Source organism: Calcarisporiella thermophila (assembly GCF_041956535.1).
Source record: "Calcarisporiella thermophila strain CBS 279.70 unplaced genomic scaffold VTP21scaffold_7, whole genome shotgun sequence".
Taxonomy (NCBI): Eukaryota; Fungi; Calcarisporiellomycota; class Calcarisporiellomycetes; order Calcarisporiellales; family Calcarisporiellaceae; genus Calcarisporiella; species Calcarisporiella thermophila.
Genome location: NW_027192197.1, coordinates 956439 through 974132, shown reverse-complemented (window position 1 = coordinate 974132; position 17694 = coordinate 956439). Strand labels below are relative to the sequence as shown.

General features: G+C 38.6%; 8 protein-coding genes across 8 annotated transcripts; 4 read left to right on the top strand and 4 right to left on the bottom strand.

Moving 5' to 3' along the window:
• Positions 1–300: 300 nt before the first annotated feature.
• On the bottom strand, positions 301–2984 carry VTP21DRAFT_10697 (uncharacterized protein; the record flags this gene model as incomplete). The annotated part of the gene is made up of 10 exons (XM_069390061.1): positions 301–414; positions 481–1184; positions 1259–1565; positions 1638–1732; positions 1814–1911; positions 1969–2201; positions 2263–2403; positions 2468–2584; positions 2654–2748; positions 2822–2984. The coding sequence occupies 10 exons, from the start codon at positions 2982–2984 to the stop codon at positions 301–303; spliced, it is 2067 nt and encodes a 688-aa protein (XP_069253320.1).
• Positions 2985–4504: 1520 nt separating this feature from the next.
• On the bottom strand, positions 4505–4762 carry VTP21DRAFT_10696 (uncharacterized protein; the record flags this gene model as incomplete). Its single annotated transcript, XM_069390060.1, has 1 exon — positions 4505–4762. One exon carries the CDS (start codon positions 4760–4762, stop codon positions 4505–4507), a length of 258 nt encoding a protein of 85 aa, XP_069253319.1.
• Positions 4763–5680: 918 nt separating this feature from the next.
• VTP21DRAFT_10695 (uncharacterized protein) lies at positions 5681–6154 on the bottom strand (the record flags this gene model as incomplete). The annotated part of the gene is made up of 1 exon (XM_069390059.1): positions 5681–6154. The coding sequence occupies one exon, from the start codon at positions 6152–6154 to the stop codon at positions 5681–5683; it is 474 nt and encodes a 157-aa protein (XP_069253318.1).
• A 1279-nt stretch (positions 6155–7433) lies between these two features.
• On the top strand, positions 7434–8461 carry VTP21DRAFT_10694 (uncharacterized protein; the record flags this gene model as incomplete). Its single annotated transcript, XM_069390058.1, has 5 exons — positions 7434–7589; positions 7654–7764; positions 7834–8093; positions 8153–8349; positions 8412–8461. 5 exons carry the CDS (start codon positions 7434–7436, stop codon positions 8459–8461), a joined length of 774 nt encoding a protein of 257 aa, XP_069253317.1.
• An 843-nt stretch (positions 8462–9304) lies between these two features.
• VTP21DRAFT_10693 (uncharacterized protein) lies at positions 9305–12260 on the top strand (the record flags this gene model as incomplete). The annotated part of the gene is made up of 11 exons (XM_069390057.1): positions 9305–9591; positions 9708–9795; positions 10062–10145; positions 10223–10321; positions 10394–10630; positions 10702–10943; positions 11009–11194; positions 11274–11452; positions 11522–11970; positions 12034–12165; positions 12225–12260. 11 exons carry the CDS (start codon positions 9305–9307, stop codon positions 12258–12260), a joined length of 2019 nt encoding a protein of 672 aa, XP_069253316.1.
• Positions 12261–12900: 640 nt separating this feature from the next.
• Positions 12901–14068, top strand: VTP21DRAFT_10692 (uncharacterized protein; the record flags this gene model as incomplete). Its single annotated transcript, XM_069390056.1, has 8 exons — positions 12901–13004; positions 13070–13116; positions 13187–13280; positions 13341–13401; positions 13465–13537; positions 13610–13713; positions 13770–13894; positions 13963–14068. 8 exons carry the CDS (start codon positions 12901–12903, stop codon positions 14066–14068), a joined length of 714 nt encoding a protein of 237 aa, XP_069253315.1.
• Positions 14069–14243: 175 nt separating this feature from the next.
• VTP21DRAFT_10691 (uncharacterized protein) lies at positions 14244–16019 on the top strand (the record flags this gene model as incomplete). Its single annotated transcript, XM_069390055.1, has 8 exons — positions 14244–14246; positions 14299–14445; positions 14513–14608; positions 14703–14931; positions 14992–15335; positions 15399–15570; positions 15628–15772; positions 15836–16019. The coding sequence occupies 8 exons, from the start codon at positions 14244–14246 to the stop codon at positions 16017–16019; spliced, it is 1320 nt and encodes a 439-aa protein (XP_069253314.1).
• Positions 16020–16294: 275 nt separating this feature from the next.
• VTP21DRAFT_10690 (uncharacterized protein) lies at positions 16295–17635 on the bottom strand (the record flags this gene model as incomplete). The annotated part of the gene is made up of 5 exons (XM_069390054.1): positions 16295–16842; positions 16934–16967; positions 17043–17350; positions 17412–17532; positions 17612–17635. The coding sequence occupies 5 exons, from the start codon at positions 17633–17635 to the stop codon at positions 16295–16297; spliced, it is 1035 nt and encodes a 344-aa protein (XP_069253313.1).
• Between the last annotated feature and the right edge of the window lie 59 nt (positions 17636–17694).

The window sequence follows — 17694 nt, the reverse complement described above, 5'->3', positions numbered from 1 at the left end:
ACCTCGAACACGGCCAGAAGTCAGTGCATTGCGAAACCTTCTTTATACTTTTTTGTAGAGCACCAAAACTTTAGAGGGCAAGCGATACAGGCTTGTTTTTCAAGTTTGACATCAGTCAATGAACGCAGGATTCAGGCCAAATGCGACGTGTTTGTGCAGAGTCGCCCCCAGCTCTATTTGAGGCCATTTTGGAAAAATAAGGGGAAATTAACGATGCATTACATAAAAGACCACGGTGAATATGAACAACTAGCTAAACAGCGAGGGGGAGGGGGCCCACGAGCGGGTGGAGCTGCGGGCCTATAAAAAGGGCTGCTGCGCCTTCAGCCGCCGGTTCTCCTCCCGCAGCCGCTCGATCTCTTCGCGAAGAGGAGCAGTGTTGCAGTATCGCTGGAACATCATTTCAAACTCCATCTATGCAGTGATACAATCAAATCATGAAGCGGATACACTGGCACGACGCAATTAAGGCCAAATTACCTTTTGCATATAGAATTGCCTTAACAACTCCACGTGCATGTTATGGATATCATTACGTAGTGCCTCCCGGAATTCCTCGAGACAGTCCTTGATGACGTTTTGCACCACGCCGAGCTGGAAGCTCGATGCCGCGCTCGTGCTTCCACTCGTCTCTAGTGACGCCCCCGTTAAAGAGGGCCGAGATGCCGTCGGCGAAGGGTCTTGGCGAAGCGGAGATCGCTCCATGCCCTCCAACCCCTCCGGCCCCCTGCTCTCCAGCTTAGCCTCCTCTGATCCCACCTCCTCTGCGGCTGGAGGAGCAACCTCGTCCACTTCAGCAAAGGCCACGCGTTTTCCACTGCTCTTCTTCGGTAGCTCGTTGGATGCCGAGACTCCCTGAACGATTCCCTGCATGATGTTTCCCTTCAGATTCTCCGTGAGCTGCTGTAACCGCACGTCCAGCTCATCTTTGCCATCCTCCGGTGCTAATGGTCCCCCTGAAGCCATGGTCGATGGTCGAGGAGAAGGATTCAGGGATGCATAGGTTTTACTTGTGCTTGAGGAGCTCGATAGGCTCGGTGCGGAATCTTCATTGGTATGACTATTTGGGATAGTTGGTGTGAGCTCGTGTGATTTGAGGGCGGGGCTTGGTTTATTCTGGTAATGCTCCGGTGAATTGGCCAAGGTCTCTTTCCTGGAAGCAACAAACGATTTTGAAACGAAATCTATCGGCATTGAATACGAATAGGTGCAGTGGATAAGCTAGCAGTATGGCAAAGAATAAAGTATGGATAAATACCTTGAACAATGGAAAATTCCATTCCGCTGATGCCACCTGGTGCCACCATACTAGGCTCAATGGTGCCCTTGCCATCTCCTGCTCCCCGGTGTAGAGGAGAAAACACATCGAGATAATTACTTGTTTCCGGAAAACTTGGTGGTGGGGTACTAAGGGTTGCGGTGGGAGGGGGTGGGTCGGTTATTTTTGTTCGCTCGGGCTCCGGTGCATTGGGTCGTGATGCTTTTTCGTCGTTTTCATCATGCTTTGACGATTTTGTAGATTCGGTTGGCTTTGTAGCCTTCTTGTATCCAGGATATCTTGTTTGCTATAGTTCAGCCCGGAAATATGAGTCTCCGTGCTACCGATACCGTTAGAAACCCAAAGGTAGGACACGTACCTGAAACTGTAGACATCGTACAGGCTCCGAATCGTGCGCGTCATGCGAAAAAACGGCTTGCTTATAGCTACGTAGATCATAAAATACAATTCGTCCTATTGCGAGACAAGTGTATTAATAAACGAGATCATACACCACTCCCAGCCATTTGAAGAGCCAAGCAAGCATCTCAGTACCTTTTGAGGTTCCGGTGGCTATAGTCACGCCATCATTCTTAAAAGATAAAGCGGTAAATTCGTCGTTGGTGGTGATAGTCTTTACGATTTTCTTTTTACTAGTGAGAGTGTCATGTTAAGCTGGTGGTAAATACCTTATGAACAAACATGCTTACTTGTCTTGATTAACATCGTAGAGCAGTATGTTTCTATCGGATCCAATAGAGCAAAGAAGAAACCTGTTGAATTGGCTAAATGCAATGTCTACAACTGGACCGGAATGGGCGGGTTGAAAGATGGTAAGGGTCTCTGTCGGATTCTCTGTGTCCCACAAACGTACAATGCCATCGTCTTCCGCGGTCACGAGCATAGAACGTTTGAATGGCGAAAATTCAACGGCGTTGATTTTCTGAACATAGATGAGTGGTTTATTAATAAGGAAACGGTCGGATATATCAAAATAAGCTTACTCTTCCTGAGGTACCCTTGGCGACAATGGATTCGGATGGCTTTTGTCTTCGATGGAGCAAAAGCTCGCCATTTATACTACCGCTTGCTAATAATGTGTCATCAATATTTACAGCTATTGAGTTAACAGTTGCCCTATGACCCTATTGTTATAAATTCACGCGTTTATACCGTATAAGGTACAGGGGACATATTTCCACTAATTACCTTGAATGAAGAAACGTATCGTTTTCCTTTGCGATCCCACGCACGTAATAGACCTTCTGATCCTCCTATAATCAAATACTTTGACTTGGACGCGAATCGAATTGATTTAGCAATATACTGCTAACAAAAATAGTCTTAGCTATAGTAAAATTAGCATTGTTAGCTTTTGTTATCTTATGCTCTTACCTGCCCGTCCTCTGGCAGAGACACCTTTTCAACACACTGTCCCTTTGAATTGTATATTGAGACAACGTCTTCTTTAGCTACTCCAAGAACAGATGCTACAAAAGAAAAAAAGCATAGGCTGTGATTAAAGCTGATTTCTTCTTATTCTAGTAAATATAAGCAAAATACCGTCATGGTTCCACCGAATGGAACGAATTACGCCTTGTTTTGAAGATGCGAATTTGATAGAATTTCCGCTAGAGTAATTTATTTGGCCATCCTTGTTCCGCGTCGGTTCAATGTCCCAAAGTTTAACTGATGAAGATGCCGACGCTATTCTTGATATTTCCATTACTGTCTATTAATGCTACCAACTTGGATAGCCTGGAACAATATACAGATGCCCTTCGATACTATAAATTACGATGACAGAAAGAATAAATGGCTAAGAATTCGGTGCTAATGATTGTACCATAGATCGTGTTGCAAGTCCCCCCTTTTCCTGCAATTTTCGCGTCAAGTAAGCAGTCACATATAACGTCACGCAATTCTCCGCTTGCCATTTTCTGATTCTACCTTGCATTGGGCTTGCGCCTATTTTACTGCACAAGTGGTATTATGACCGAGCAATTTGGCTATGTTGATGACGGCAGAGACTGTCCTGAATACACATCTATCAATCCATCAATATATCAGCTAAAAATAACACGGAGTAATATGGCAACCTAACGTGTGAAATGAAGAATTCCTCTAATTTTAGACCAACTGTCAAAATAAAGCATAGCCCAGAGAGCCTTGAGTGTAAATTAGTAAAAACAATATTCATGGCAGACATAAAACTATGCGAGAAAAAAAAAAACATTTACAAATGAGGCAGCTGGACTAAAATTCTTAGAAGAGGTAGGCATCGAATATTCAAAATGTGGTAAAATAGACTTTGATAAGCTCTTATTACGACCTTGGCGCTTGCAAAATATCACTCCATAGTAGGCTTAATAGAACAATTGACTCGCGGATGTTCCATGATTCATATATTCTATGGTTTGTCATGATCAAACCTATGCCAAGGAAAAAGGACCGTCTTTCGAACTTTTTAAATTTCCAGTCATAATAAGAATGGCCCTCGAAGCCAAAATAAAAGGCCTTATCTGTTTGCTGCTGCTATTTCTATGGTTGCAATTTCCGAGATAGTTAATTCAGAGATGCTAATTATCATATAATCCAAGGAGAAACTAAAAAAGATGCCGATAACCAATCTACCATTAATAGTTGAATCGCTGTTTAATAATCGCTTTGGCTAACTAAGCGGAGTGTAGAGCACCCCCATAACACGGCTGTTCTTCAAGATTTAGTTATGTTCATAAAACTATTGTTTGGAAAAATCCCTTGGCAAGCTGCACCCATCTTTTCTACATACTCTAAGTATCACATCATGGTCATCTCAAAAAGTGTATTATATTTTTCAATACAGTCACATATTCACCTTTATATCCCGACCTAATGTATTGTCTTTAGAATCAAAATAGTCCTAGTTCGCAGCTACATCAGTACCTCCTCTACATCGAGAAATGAAAAATTGAACTTCGGTTATAATACCTTAACACTTTAATGAATGTAGCAAATATTAATATTGAAGATCGATTTAATTAAGATTATTTCTGTTCTCAGGATGGTAGGTTTATAAACATAGTGTATTATTTCCACCAAAAATAATAAAGGAATATCATACAACGTTAAGGAAATATTAAGAAATCAAAATGTTCACAAAATCCTAAAACAATAAAGTAGCAACTAGGGCAATTAAGGCGGTGACCATGGAGGGAATATATTGAACAGCGTCCGAATTGATTACAAGGGGATAATACTGATTTTCTAGGTCACCACAATATTCAAGAACAAATCCGAACGGTGCAACATAGGATCGGTGAAATTATAAGTACTGAGACCACAAAGATACCAAAACTCAATCGCATCCTTCCACGAGGCATGTCCTTTAGAAGCCAGATATGCTAAATTATCCGATCCGACGCTTTGAGAGCAGCTTTTAGTTATTGCCGCTGTCTTTGTTTCAAGATCTGGGCTCCATTGCATTGGCTCTACACCGTGATTTTTACGAATATCGTTGAACATTTGAAGAATCGTTTCTTGATGTTCTTGGGCTCTAGTAAAAACGGATAACAATGCGATCCATTATAGGAAGAAGTTCGTGAATCTCATTTCTAGATCAAAAGTATTTAAGAAATGAAGAGTTTGATGTTAGAGGATGAGATAAGGACGGGAAATGCTTATACTCACTTTTCGCGAGCCGCTAGATATGTTGCACATGTACTTGGTCCGAAAGCTTCCTATACATGCTAATAATAGAATAGACAAACGGGTAAACTTGCGACCCACTCTCCTGCTTGCCAGGGCTATACTAACCCAAGTTGATGAATATGATGCATTACACTTTAAACTAAGTTGGCCCTCAAAAAAGTCAAAAGCAATTTATGTTTAGAAATTCAAAGTTACAACTGAAAACAGAATGATGTAATTATTATTAGCTAGAGAGAATAATAAGAACGATGTTAATGTACACCACGTATCAAAATGAGATGAGAGTGTTGTAGTTACAGCTCTCAGTTAATGAACAATGCAAGGCGTCCCTTGTTCTCAATTGGAACAGATTTATCTTTCAATTGTATATTTTGGTAAATATGAATTGTAGGATGAGCGTGATTGTGCCTTGAACTGGGTTTTTAATATAATAGAGCAGGCTTTCTTGAAACGCAATAGTGATATGATATATATTAAATTGTACTTAGCAAAGATGGATATTATATCACACATTCGTATATTAATAAATGATTTTTGTACATAATTCATGCGAGACTGTTTATATTTAATCTAGTTTCTATTTCTTGAATATTGTCAAAGCGAAAAAGCTTTCTTAATTAAGCATTAAAAAAATAAAATAATTCTAGTGATCAAAAATAAGATTATAGCGAAAATGAATCGTAGACAGCCCTATTAAAAAATTTCTCACATAGGGCAGTTTGGAAATATTAATTAAAGCAAAAATGCGGCGGACAGAGAAATTAAAACGGCAGCCATAATGGAGGCATATTGAGTAGCATTTGACTTGATAACATTGGATGTAGCGGGTACAATTAGTCTCTCTTTGTCGTTAGAGGTGAGGGTAGAATTAGGATTGAGTGGACGTACATTAGTTTTGAATTCGTCAAGGTATTCGTTGACACTACTGGGAATTGGCCCTACCCACTCAAATAGGCATAGTTTGTAAAAGGTACCAGCGCAGTAAGAGGCAGAGCATCCCACTTTCTGATTTTTTGGAGTGACAATATTCATGAACATCAACCCTCGCGTCAGGGGTTTAGGGTCTGTGAAATTGTAATCTCTGAGACCAGTGACATACCAAAAATTGATTGCATCCTTCCACGACGAATATCCATTAGCAGTCAGAAATGCTATTCCTTCACTTTGAACATTTTGGTTGCAATTCTTGGCTTGTGTCTCTGCCATTCTCTCGAGTTGGGGGCTCCAATGCATAGGCGCTACTCCGTGATTTTTGCGAATAGTGTTGAGAGCTTGAAGTATTGTCTCTTGATTCTCTTGAGCACTCGTTGCAACAATAAAAGTAACTAAGAAGAATATAAAGAAATTTCTGAATTTCATTTTCTGAACGAAGGATTTAAAGGAGAGTACAGGGTTGATCCCAGAGGATAAGATAATAACTGAAAATGCTTTGCAAAGACCTTACTTTTATACATTCTTTGCGAGCTCAAGTCGATGTTACACACGTACCTTATCCCGAAAGCTTGTTTAACTTACAGATAGTAGAACTAGACACGCAGAAAAACATGTTACTCATAGTTGAGTTTATTTAAACTGTTCCAACCAAGCTGCTCGACATGGTATATTGTATCTTGTACTTGATTACACTTGAATGCAAAGATGTGTGGTGAATATATATAGATAATGGTGATTCCAAGCCATCTGCTGATGTAAATATGGTAAGGTTGAGGTTGAGTTTACTGGGGCAGGGTGATATTTAGACATATCCTATATCCGATGTCATTGTGACTAGTCGATTTGATGAATAGGACCAAGCTGCCATGGTATCGTATTATTTTCATATTATTTCTGTTCATTCTTTGGATACCATCGCTTTTCGAATTATCGAATGCTGATAAAAATGCTTGAATGTTTAAACTATCCCATGATACAAATATTTCAATTCAGATAGTTGATTTTTGCTCATGGGGACACATATCAAGCGGTTTCGAACGCGTTTCTCAAATAGCACTGTAAAAGGTTATTTGGAAACAAAGAGAGAGAAACTAAATATACTTCAATATCAATCTGGCATTTATTTCTTTGTAGTATTGTTTGCAGAAATAGTGTAAATATCATCAAGTTTTAGTAACTGAAGCAACCTTTGTTGTGGTCCTATTGATTGATGAGTAATGGTGGTCTGAATACAACCGGAATTTAAACTAGCATAGTTCTTTATCTAGAAAAGTTTGGATCGTTCTTTTACTCCATGATCCTCTACACTCCATTTTGACTTGGTGAATATTGGGATTTATAACTCACCGTGGCTTAGAAAATTAGCAAATAGAAATAACGATTCAACAGAAAGTTCTAAACTTGCCAAGAAGGGGAAAAGGGTGGGTTTCTTCTAAAATTAAAATAAAGCTTTTCGAGTGGCTAATGCTATTAATTAACTTCACTCCATTAAAGAATCTACATCCTTTATTTTTACAAATATTAAGTATAAAAAAAAAAACTATTTTAACCTATGCCCATCATCCACATTATCAAAAGGGATACAGCCCAGACCCTTACTCCCAATGATGACCAGAGAATAACCCTCTATATTATTGTTGGATATGCGATTGGCATTTTGATCTTATGGAACGTGCCTATCATCAAAACCATTTTGTATCCTTTCAAAGTATGTTCCTATATTTTCTCTCTCATCTTGTAATTAATACTAACCAAAGAATATATCACTTAAGCTCCTAACCGTTGGACTTCATGAATTCTCACATGCGCTAGCTGGTTGTTGTACATGTGCACACATAGAATCAATTGAGATTGATCCGGATGAAGGAGGTGTTACACGGATGGTTAGTACAATTTCTTTTATGTCTTCTACCAATCTCTGTGAGTGACCTTTATTCTTGAACAAAAATTAGCGTGGTGGTATTCCTTGCTGTACTTTACCCGCTGGCTACTTAGGCTCCTCACTACTTGGTGCCTTGATGATTTTCTGTGGATTTAATATCCTTGCATCTCGTATAATGTCCATCTTCCTGGGTGTTTGCCTCCTCATTACTCTATATTGGGCCAAAAATATGCTTACACGGGGTATTGGCCTATTATTCATCGTTATTATTGGCTTTCTGTGGTGGTTCCAGAAGGGTGTTGGCCTAAAATATTTCGTCTTATTTATGGGGTAAACTTTAGTTTCGTATCTCTTGGAGGATAGAAAATAATTAATGTATAATTGTTTAGTGTGATGTCGTGTCTCTACTCTCTCTACGATATCATCGATGACCTTGTAAGGCGGAAAGTGAATGAATCAGATGCCACGAGGTTTGCAAAACTCTCCGGTGGATGCATACCTAGTCAGGTGTGGGGTTTCATTTGGTTCCTCATCTCGCTGGCTTTCCTCGCATGTGGTATAGTTGCGGGTATAGCTGCTTTCAAAGGTTTGTGATGCTATTCGCGCTTAATATTTTTCAGTCCTGCTTACTCACTTTTTCCTTTGTAGAGGATATGAATACACAAATGCAACAGAGCGTTAATACCTTCCACACATAACACACCATTTCATCCGTTTCACATAAAAAATATGTTTTTATACTTTGTTTTTATTATATTCTGCAACGCCCCTCTTCATACACAACTCATTTTTTTTTTTCATTTATTAGAGCTTTCTCTTTTAACTCTTGAATTGTAAGTTTCTTTTGTGAAATTTTATTTATATTTTTATATCACGTTTTCTTATAAAATATCCTTTTAACCCAATCTTTCTCTGAATCACCTTATATAACAAAATCAGGTGTCTAGACTTAAGATATCGAACACATATTAAACTAGTTATGCTCTACTACACATGCAGGGTCATGTACTTCTCAGCAATCTTTTCATTCCTTAATAACGATAAACATGATATTGCTTCGATTATTCAACCAAAGTTGCTAGTTTGATGCAAATGAATGGAGTCTTTCATAATAAAGTGATTCGATTTATAAGTCATATATTGCTGACAGATCACTTCAAGTTGGAAGGAGCCATTAATTTGTAAAAAAGCGTATGTAGTGTAAATTCAAAAATATCCTCTTTTAACATCTCTAAATTTTCTATAAATATTGCTCTAATATTCAACTAGCTAATTCTAAAACCTTCAATATCTGCTCTCAACCTTTGCAAAATCTTGTTAATCCTTGAGGCATATTATGGATACTACCCCATGCTCTCCAATCGGTTCACCTTCCAAACCCCAATATTTACTTTAATGATAAATGTATGCACACCCAAAGCTGACTTTGAAATATGGCTTGGTTTCTCAGCTAAAATAAATAGAGTATAAGCCATCGCTACACGTCCTAAATTATCTCTTAGCAATTTTCAAGATCTCACCCTTAGAATATTTCTCCGATCATGTCCAGCTCAAGAGGAGGAGGTCGCGGAGGACGAGGAGGCGGTCGTGGAAGTGGTAATCAAACAGGATCATCAGTGCTCTCTCGCATCGATACCAGCACAGCTGCGTTTGCTAATCCTTCTTTGAGAAATGATCGCCACTCGGGAGGTGGTCCCGCTCGAAGCTCCTTCAAAAGTCGGACTGGTCGTAGCGCAGGGGGTAACATCAAAGGGAGTGGACGCACGATTAGAGAGGATAAGGACGGTGATCTAGCAATGGGTACTGCATCAAATCCTCCTTCAAGATTGTAAGTGTTATCTAGAGATACTATTGTTCCTTAAAACATTTCTTTCTTTTCAAGCCGATTACTCTTTCAATCTTCTAAGACTCTAACTTACAAACTTGTTAAATTTTTATTTTTAGTAATCCTTATGGTAGATCGCGTCCTGTATCCTCCGTGAATAATGCCGACACAATGATGACAGATAATCAAAATGGGATCGAATTAACTGTGGGTATTCTATAAACTTTTGTAGCATATACCAAATAGCATTATATTTTCGTTGCATTATAATGTGTAATATGTATATTTGTATTCTATCGACATCTCTCCAACAAGATATTATTGCCCGTTTAATTTCTTTTTTTTGTTGAGAGGGCAAGAAAATCTACTACGGAGATATTAAGCTCATTTTGATACCATTCTAAATTTCCACAGTTTCCTATATCAACAATATATCTAACAATATATCTATTTTTTTTTTTTTCATTCATTAGATCACTGGCTACAGTGGCGGTACTGAAGAGGCATTTATTGATTTTATCAAGAGGAAGTCCAATATATCCGTTTTACAATCCAATGTTAGTTTACTTAAATATGGGTCTATGTGTATAGACATGTGCGTTGAAAATATTGACTTTTTAACTCCATTTTTTAGATTCGCTATGACAACAATGTCATGCATCTTCGGGTACCAAATATTAGTATTGCAAAATCATTGGAAAAATTGAGTGGAATCCGATTTGCAGGGAGCAAGGTACTTTGAGAACGACTTTTTTAACACCTATTCTTTTATTCAAATCCTTGCCCTGCTTTTTATTTACTGCAGCTTATTATTCGATTGCCACGGAGAGATCAGTCATCGACACCTAAAATAGGAACTATCGATGTATTACGCCAATTTCTTCAATCTAGATACGATGCAGCTTCCAAGTTTTTAAATCTGAATGATATTGATTCAGATCCAAATTTAATAAGAGCTGGTATCAAAGGCCCTGGTACGGCGGGCCCTCACAGCAATATAGGCCCGGTGATAATGAAGTTAATTTCAGAAACTTTTCCAGAAGTATGTATATTTAAACTCCTTGTTGCTGTTTATATTATGATGAAGATTTTATTTCATCTTTATAATTATAGATTGAAACTATTTCTCTCGCTTCCAATAAACTGCGAAACGTTCAGTCAATCTCTACGATTGCACAATTTTTGCCACAAATCAAGAATCTTTCTTTAGAGAACAACAACATTAGCCGATATATTGACCTTGAAGCGCTAAGCGGAAACCAAAAGCTGCCGAATTTACGTGAATTGGTGTTGCTAGGCAACCCCCTACGTCAAAACGAGATCCAAAAATCGGGTGATGATGTAACTTATCGAAGGTAGCTGCTCCCAAACTTTGCAAAGTTTCTGTGCCTTTATTGGCTGACTACTCATCCCTATTTAGTGAAATAACGCGGCGGTTCCCTTCTTTAAAAATGCTGGATGGTCAACAGGTGCTCCCATCGATTCAATTCGATTTTGGCGAGACTGAATTTGCAAGCGATGGCAAAGTCACGCTACCGGAGACTGTAAAAGGAAATTTTTTCGATTCGGATGGGACACGTATAGCTATTCAGGACTTTCTGACAAAGTTAGTATTAACGCTCATTGCCTTTAAGGTTGCGGTTTGATTCATTTTCCTCTCTCCAAATACTATTAATTTCGACTAGATTCTTCAATCTTTACGACACGAATCGTGCGATGCTTATGGATCTTTATGATCCCAATGGCCTGTTTTCGCACTCAGTCAATACTACAATCCCTCAGACGGGCAAGAGATATTCAGGGAGAGTTGAATGGGGAGCCTATGTCTCTGGAAGCAGAAATTTAACCCGTATCAAAGATACAAGTAAGTTAAGGAGATATGGCTAAGGTTGTTTACTATCAAATTCACCACGCCTCTTTTTTTTTATTCCAGCGCGACGTATGGGTAATGTACATATCGGTAGCGTCGATATTGCACGAGCTATTGGTCAATTACCGAGTACTGTACACGATCTAAGTGACCCCTCCAAATTCTGCATTGACTCCTTCCAAATCCAATCCGTAGGGGGTGCTGGTGGGCCCGTTATTTTCCTTGTGCTTCATGGGGAATTTACCGAGCCAGCTCCTCCAGGAACCAAACAACCTCCTGTATCTCGCAGTTTTGACCGTACTTTTGTAATTGCGCCTGCACATCCAGGGTCTAAAGCGCAGCAAGCTGGCTGGCCATATGTGATCATATCTGATTTATTGGTGGTGCGATTTCATGTTGGCAATACGGCTTGGCAACCAGAGACAGAAACAGCGCCAGCTTCGGGAGCGTCTGCTCCTCCTGCACAACCACCCCAATCTTCTGGTGCTGAGCCAGCTCGTATGGTTGGACTGGTAAACTCTTCTCTTATTTTCTAAATACTTTTTTTAAACACGCTAATGGGTTACTTTCAATAGAATGATGCTCAGCATGCACAAGCACTTGAGCTTTCGCGTCAAACCGGCCTGAATTATCATTTTTCAGTACAATGTCTTAGCGAGAATGGGTGGGATATGCAGCAAGCCCTCACAATATTCCATCAACTTAAGGTATTTTATACTATTATTCTCATTATATGAAAGCTTGTATAAATTTTATATATTACTAGGCTGCTAATGCGATTCCCGCCCACGCGTATACATGAGCTTGTGAATCCGGCCATTTTCGTGACAACTTTAATTTTGTTTATTATTTCGAATACACAAAAATGCTAGAATTAAAAAAAATTATGAGACATGAAAAAGAACAGTTGCCTTCCCTGCTCTTCTATGTTAGGAGATTTCTCTTGTTTCATCTTTTTATTATTTGTATATAATTCCATCCTATTTCCCTTTACGAGTTAAAATTTTTTCTAGGAATATGCTCCTATCCTGGAAAAATATATATTTATACAATCTTTTAATATATTAAGAGTGCAACAAGTCTCAGATATCTTTCGATTGAACTATTTAAAGAATAACTTAGAACGTTTAGCAATCTTTAGAATATAGTTAATTTCAATTAGAATCCTATTAACATCCAGTTTGGAATTTTTATCTGGTATTTTCACATTATACAGAAAGAAGTAGAAATATTCTAAGAAGAAGGATTTTTTTCATTATATAATCGACTGTTTCAATATTACAAAGAAAAACGAAAAAAATCTATAATTGAGTGAAGAGTTCGGATTGTCAGAAGTTTTTGGTTTTGAGATGGTGGCAATTTGGGAATTTCGATTCCTTAAATGTGGTAGATGCGAGTGACTGCATTGCATTTACTTGATCACAAAAGACTTCAATGTAGGGATGTATCGCTCGATGGCCTTTCGAAATTTATTAAGATTAGGCGCTGGGCCCGTTCTCAGAAATTTCAATGCTATTCCAACTCGTTCATTCTTGACGAGTACAAGGTAAATTATCTTTTTTCCTAGTTATTACATGTATCTTAATTAAAGACAATTGATGTGGGATAAAGCGTGTCAATTAATAATGTGAAAGTTTATACCAAAACTGGGGACAAAGGTAAGGAAACATGAATCCTTGGATATTATAGGCCTCGGTTTATCATTTACCATTTGCCATTCCCTATTAGGAACGTCTTCATTATTCACTGGCGAACGCCGGCCCAAAGATGATGCAATTTTTGAAGCGCTGGGAACTACTGATGAATTAACTTCGTGCATCGGGTAAATAAATTCTTATTAACTCAAATAACCGTTGTAACTAATTCACGCTCTATTTTCCAGCCTAGCGAGGGAATTCCTTGAAGATTCACATCAGTTTAAGATACTTGAAAAATTGGAGAAAGTAAGGATTAGAATCCTTCCATAATTCTCTTATCCACTACATGAATCTCAATATATTCTTCAGATACAATGTCTTCTGCAAGATATTGGCTCCAATATCGCTACACCCCGTAATTCTGCTAGCGAAGCCCGCCTGGGTATATATCATTGCTTTTTGCATAGATTATCAAAATCTTGAGCATCTTATATGTTTGATTTGAACATGATAGCGCGAACCGAATTTGACCCCAATGGTGAGCATGTTCATGACCTCGAGAGCTGGATCGACGAGATGGATATGGAGCTTCCTCCTTTAAGAAATTTTATTTTACCGGTGAGCCACAACCTCATCAGATTTTCCTTGAAATTTCTAATACATTTTTATCATAGTCCGGTGGTAAAGCCAGCTCTGTTCTTCACCTTGCTCGATCTATTTGTCGTCGAGCAGAAAGGAGAGTAGCTCCTCTGGTACAACAGGGTTACGTTGATACCACAGTGGGTGTGTACTTGAATAGGTAAAATAAATATCAATGAACATCCATTTCGAGAAAATTTTTAACTAAGATGAAATCGTTATCCTTAGACTAAGCGACTTCTTATTTACTGCATCTCGTTACTCTGCTCAGCGAGAAGGGAGAAAAGAGCTAATATACAAGAAACCCCGCCATACAAAGAAAAATGTGGAATAAAACTCTATTAATATTTTCGATGATTTTCTAATCAATTTGTAAAATCAAATAAAATTAAATCTGACTTCCCTCAACTAATATAACCAATATGAATTCGGAGTTCTGACGCGTCTTTCTTTTTTCTCCAACTTTTTAATTACCCAGTTTTATTCCAGTAAATTAGACTGCAATCTCCATGGTTAGTTCATAACATTACCTCTTTTATAACCTATGACTTACGCTTTATATAGGATGAAGAATATGATGTGATTGTCCTCGGTACTGGTCTAACCGAGTGCATTCTCTCTGGCTTGCTCTCCACTGAGGGGAAAAAAGTGTTGCATATGGACCGTAATGATTACTACGGAGGTGAAAGCGCCAGTTTGAAGTTGGCACAGGTTTTAATATTGTTATATAGATACAAATAATACTAATATTAACTAATATCTCACATCGGCTCTTTAGTTCTATCGTAAATTCCGCGAAAAAGAACAGCCTCCATCTAAGTTTGGACGCGAACGGGATTGGAGTATTGACCTCATCCCAAAATTTATGATGGCTGTAAATATTATCGTTATCCTAATTGCTTATGATTATATGTTCCATACTAAAATTGTTTTCCGTTTTGTGTTATATTGCACTAAATGCAATTTAGAATGGCGAGCTTGTGAAGATACTTGTGCATACAGATGTGACCCGCTATCTTGAATTTAAGCAAATTGAGGGATCGTACGTGTATCGTGATGGTCGCATTTCTAAAGTTCCAGCGACAGAGATGGAGGCACTAGCCTCTCCAATTATGAGCTTACAAGAGAAGCAACGTGCAAAAAAATTTTTCGAGTTCATTCAGAATTGGCAGGATGAGGATCCTTCTACTCATCAAGGTAAATTGAAATATTTTTAGAACTATTTGGCTAGAACATCAATTAGTTTTTCCCTTGAAGGTATCAATCTTGAAAATACTCCTATGATCGAAGTCTACAAAAAGTTTGGACTTGAATCGGGAACGCAAGACTTCATTGGTCACGCCTTAGCGTTGTATCTCGATGATGCTTATCTAAATCAACCAGCACGCGAGACTTATGATCGTATTCTTCTTTATATATCCTCAATGGAACGCTACGGCAAGAGTCCGTATATTTATCCACTCTATGGACTTGGCGAGCTTCCTCAAGCTTTCGCTAGGCTAAGTGCAATATACGGTGGAACATACATGTTGGATAAGCGAGTGGATGAAATAGTATTCGACTCTAATGGGAAAGTACAAGGGGTGCGATCTGGTCAAGAGGTAACTGGTTTTGCTTCACTTTTGATAGATTAACAAAACAGGTTTTCATCAATTGGTGTTTAGATTGCCAAGTGCAAGCAAATTATCTGTGATCCTTCTTACGCGCCCAATAAAGTTCGCAAAGTCGGCTCACAAGTACGCGCCATTTGCATTCTCAAGCATCCAATCCCGAACACAGACAATTCAAATTCGATGCAACTCATTATTCCTCAGAATCAAGTGGGTCGGCAACACGGTATTGTTATGTTGATGGTTTGAGATTAGGTGAACAAGAATACTCATCGATGTTTAGATATTTATATTGCATGTGTGTCCGCTACTCACAACGTTTGCCCTGAGGGATATTATTTAGCAATTGTTTCGACCATAGCCGAGACCAGCAACCCAGAGAAGGAGATTGCCCCTGGGCTTGAACTTCTGGGCCCAATTGAAGAAAAGTGATTATTCATTTAGTTCACTAGGTTTTTTATCTTTAAGCTAAACTAGTCAATTGTTTCCAGGTTTATCGCTGTATCTCCCATTGAAGAACCCATTTCCAATGGAAAGCAGGATCAACTATTTATTTCGCGTAGCTATGATGCCACCTCGCACTTCGAGTCAGTGTATAGTGATGTCAAAGATATATATCGCCGTGTGACCGGCCAAGAACTCAAATTTGAGCGAAGACCTCATGCTGAACTCTAGGAAAAGCAAAACTTTCTAATGAGCATAAGATGCTGCACTATTTTCAGCATTTTATCTTATTTTATTTTATTTTTCTATTTTTTGGACCATTTATCGTTTTCAAGAATATGCAAATACCACTACATATACTCAATTCATTTTTCTTTCCTCGCTAATATACGAGTTTACTTACCTTTTTTGGAAAAATTTTGTTAAAAAGGAAATCTATTTCGTTTATTATTATGACTATTATGACTAAATTCTTTTCAAAGTGCCTATACATGCATATTTCTATTTTACTTAAAATTAGGAGGCGGTGAAGGCCATGTTTCATCCTTATGAGCAGCAAGAATGGATTTTACTCTCTCTAGGGCATATCGTTCATTTTCATTTGATATAACTGCACTCTCTCCAGAATTGCCTTCTGCGCGTCGATTGATTACCTGGAGCCAGCTTTCCAAAGCGCATTCCACTTCCTTGGGTTCCAAGCAGCCAACTAGTGTGGTTACAAATTTTTGTGGCACTGCTTCGTATGCAAATTTCATTGCAAGTTGGGGCAGATTTACACCCACTTCCCTACAAAAAGCCGAGGCCTTATGGCAAGCGTCGAGGAGGTCTGGAGAGGCTGGATGCCAAGGCTGAGGCCCGTTATCGCGAAGAAGGCCCATTCCAATCGGCGAGGCATTTATTAGCCAACGAATGCCATAAGTGAGAAACTGTGGTGCTGCAGAGGAGAAGAGGGTATTTTGCAGAGTATAGTGACAATAAGAGAGAACAATATCCAAAGGCTTCATCTGTTCATATTGATACTGGGCTATTTTAAGAAGAGAAGGAAGCGGATAGCCTAAGAGTAAATATAGTAGGATGATTAAAAAAAAAGCACAGAGTAGATGAGCAGGAACACAAACAAAAAGCAAGTACTGAAGCTTATTTACCGCTTATGCCTATCCAACGAATTTTGCCTTCAGACTATTTAGAGAAAACAAACATTTCTATGCTTAAATTAAATACATTAGAGCAAGAAATTAAATCAAAGCTCTTTACCCTAAGCTGAAACAGCGCTTCAAGCGCGCCTCCTTTCCCAACCACTTCATCAAGTTCCACGAATTCCACATCATGACAGATCACAATATCAAGATACTCAGTCTTTAGACGCTCCATGCTGCGTTCTATACTCTGACGAACCGTAGAGGCAGTGAAGTTGAAATCTTCCCGACGGTCACCATACCGTCCAACTTTAGTCGAAATGTAGTAACTTTCGCGTGGAAACTGATCCTTTAATGCCTCAAGGGCTTTTCCTAGACGATATTCACTAACTCCGTAATAAGGTGCAGTGTCGAAATAGTTAATTCCTAAGAATTCAAGAGGAGTTAATAATTGTACTAAATTTTCGTGTTAATCAAAGCTGCATACCTAGTTCAAGGGCTTTTCTGACCGCTTCTAATGCAATTTCGTCATTGATGGAACCATATTTGCCTCCAATGGGACCTGCGCCGAATCCAACAGGATGAGGCTCAAAATTGTTTATAGATACCTAAGATAAAGAAAGAATATATCCATCGTCATAAAAAATCAAATTCAACTCAAAATTATTAAGTCTAAGGTTTACAAACCTTGGAAATGGTCTTTGTGTTCATTGCTTTATTACTTTTATTACTTATGGTAATTTATATATTTGATTGACTTGAAATTCTAT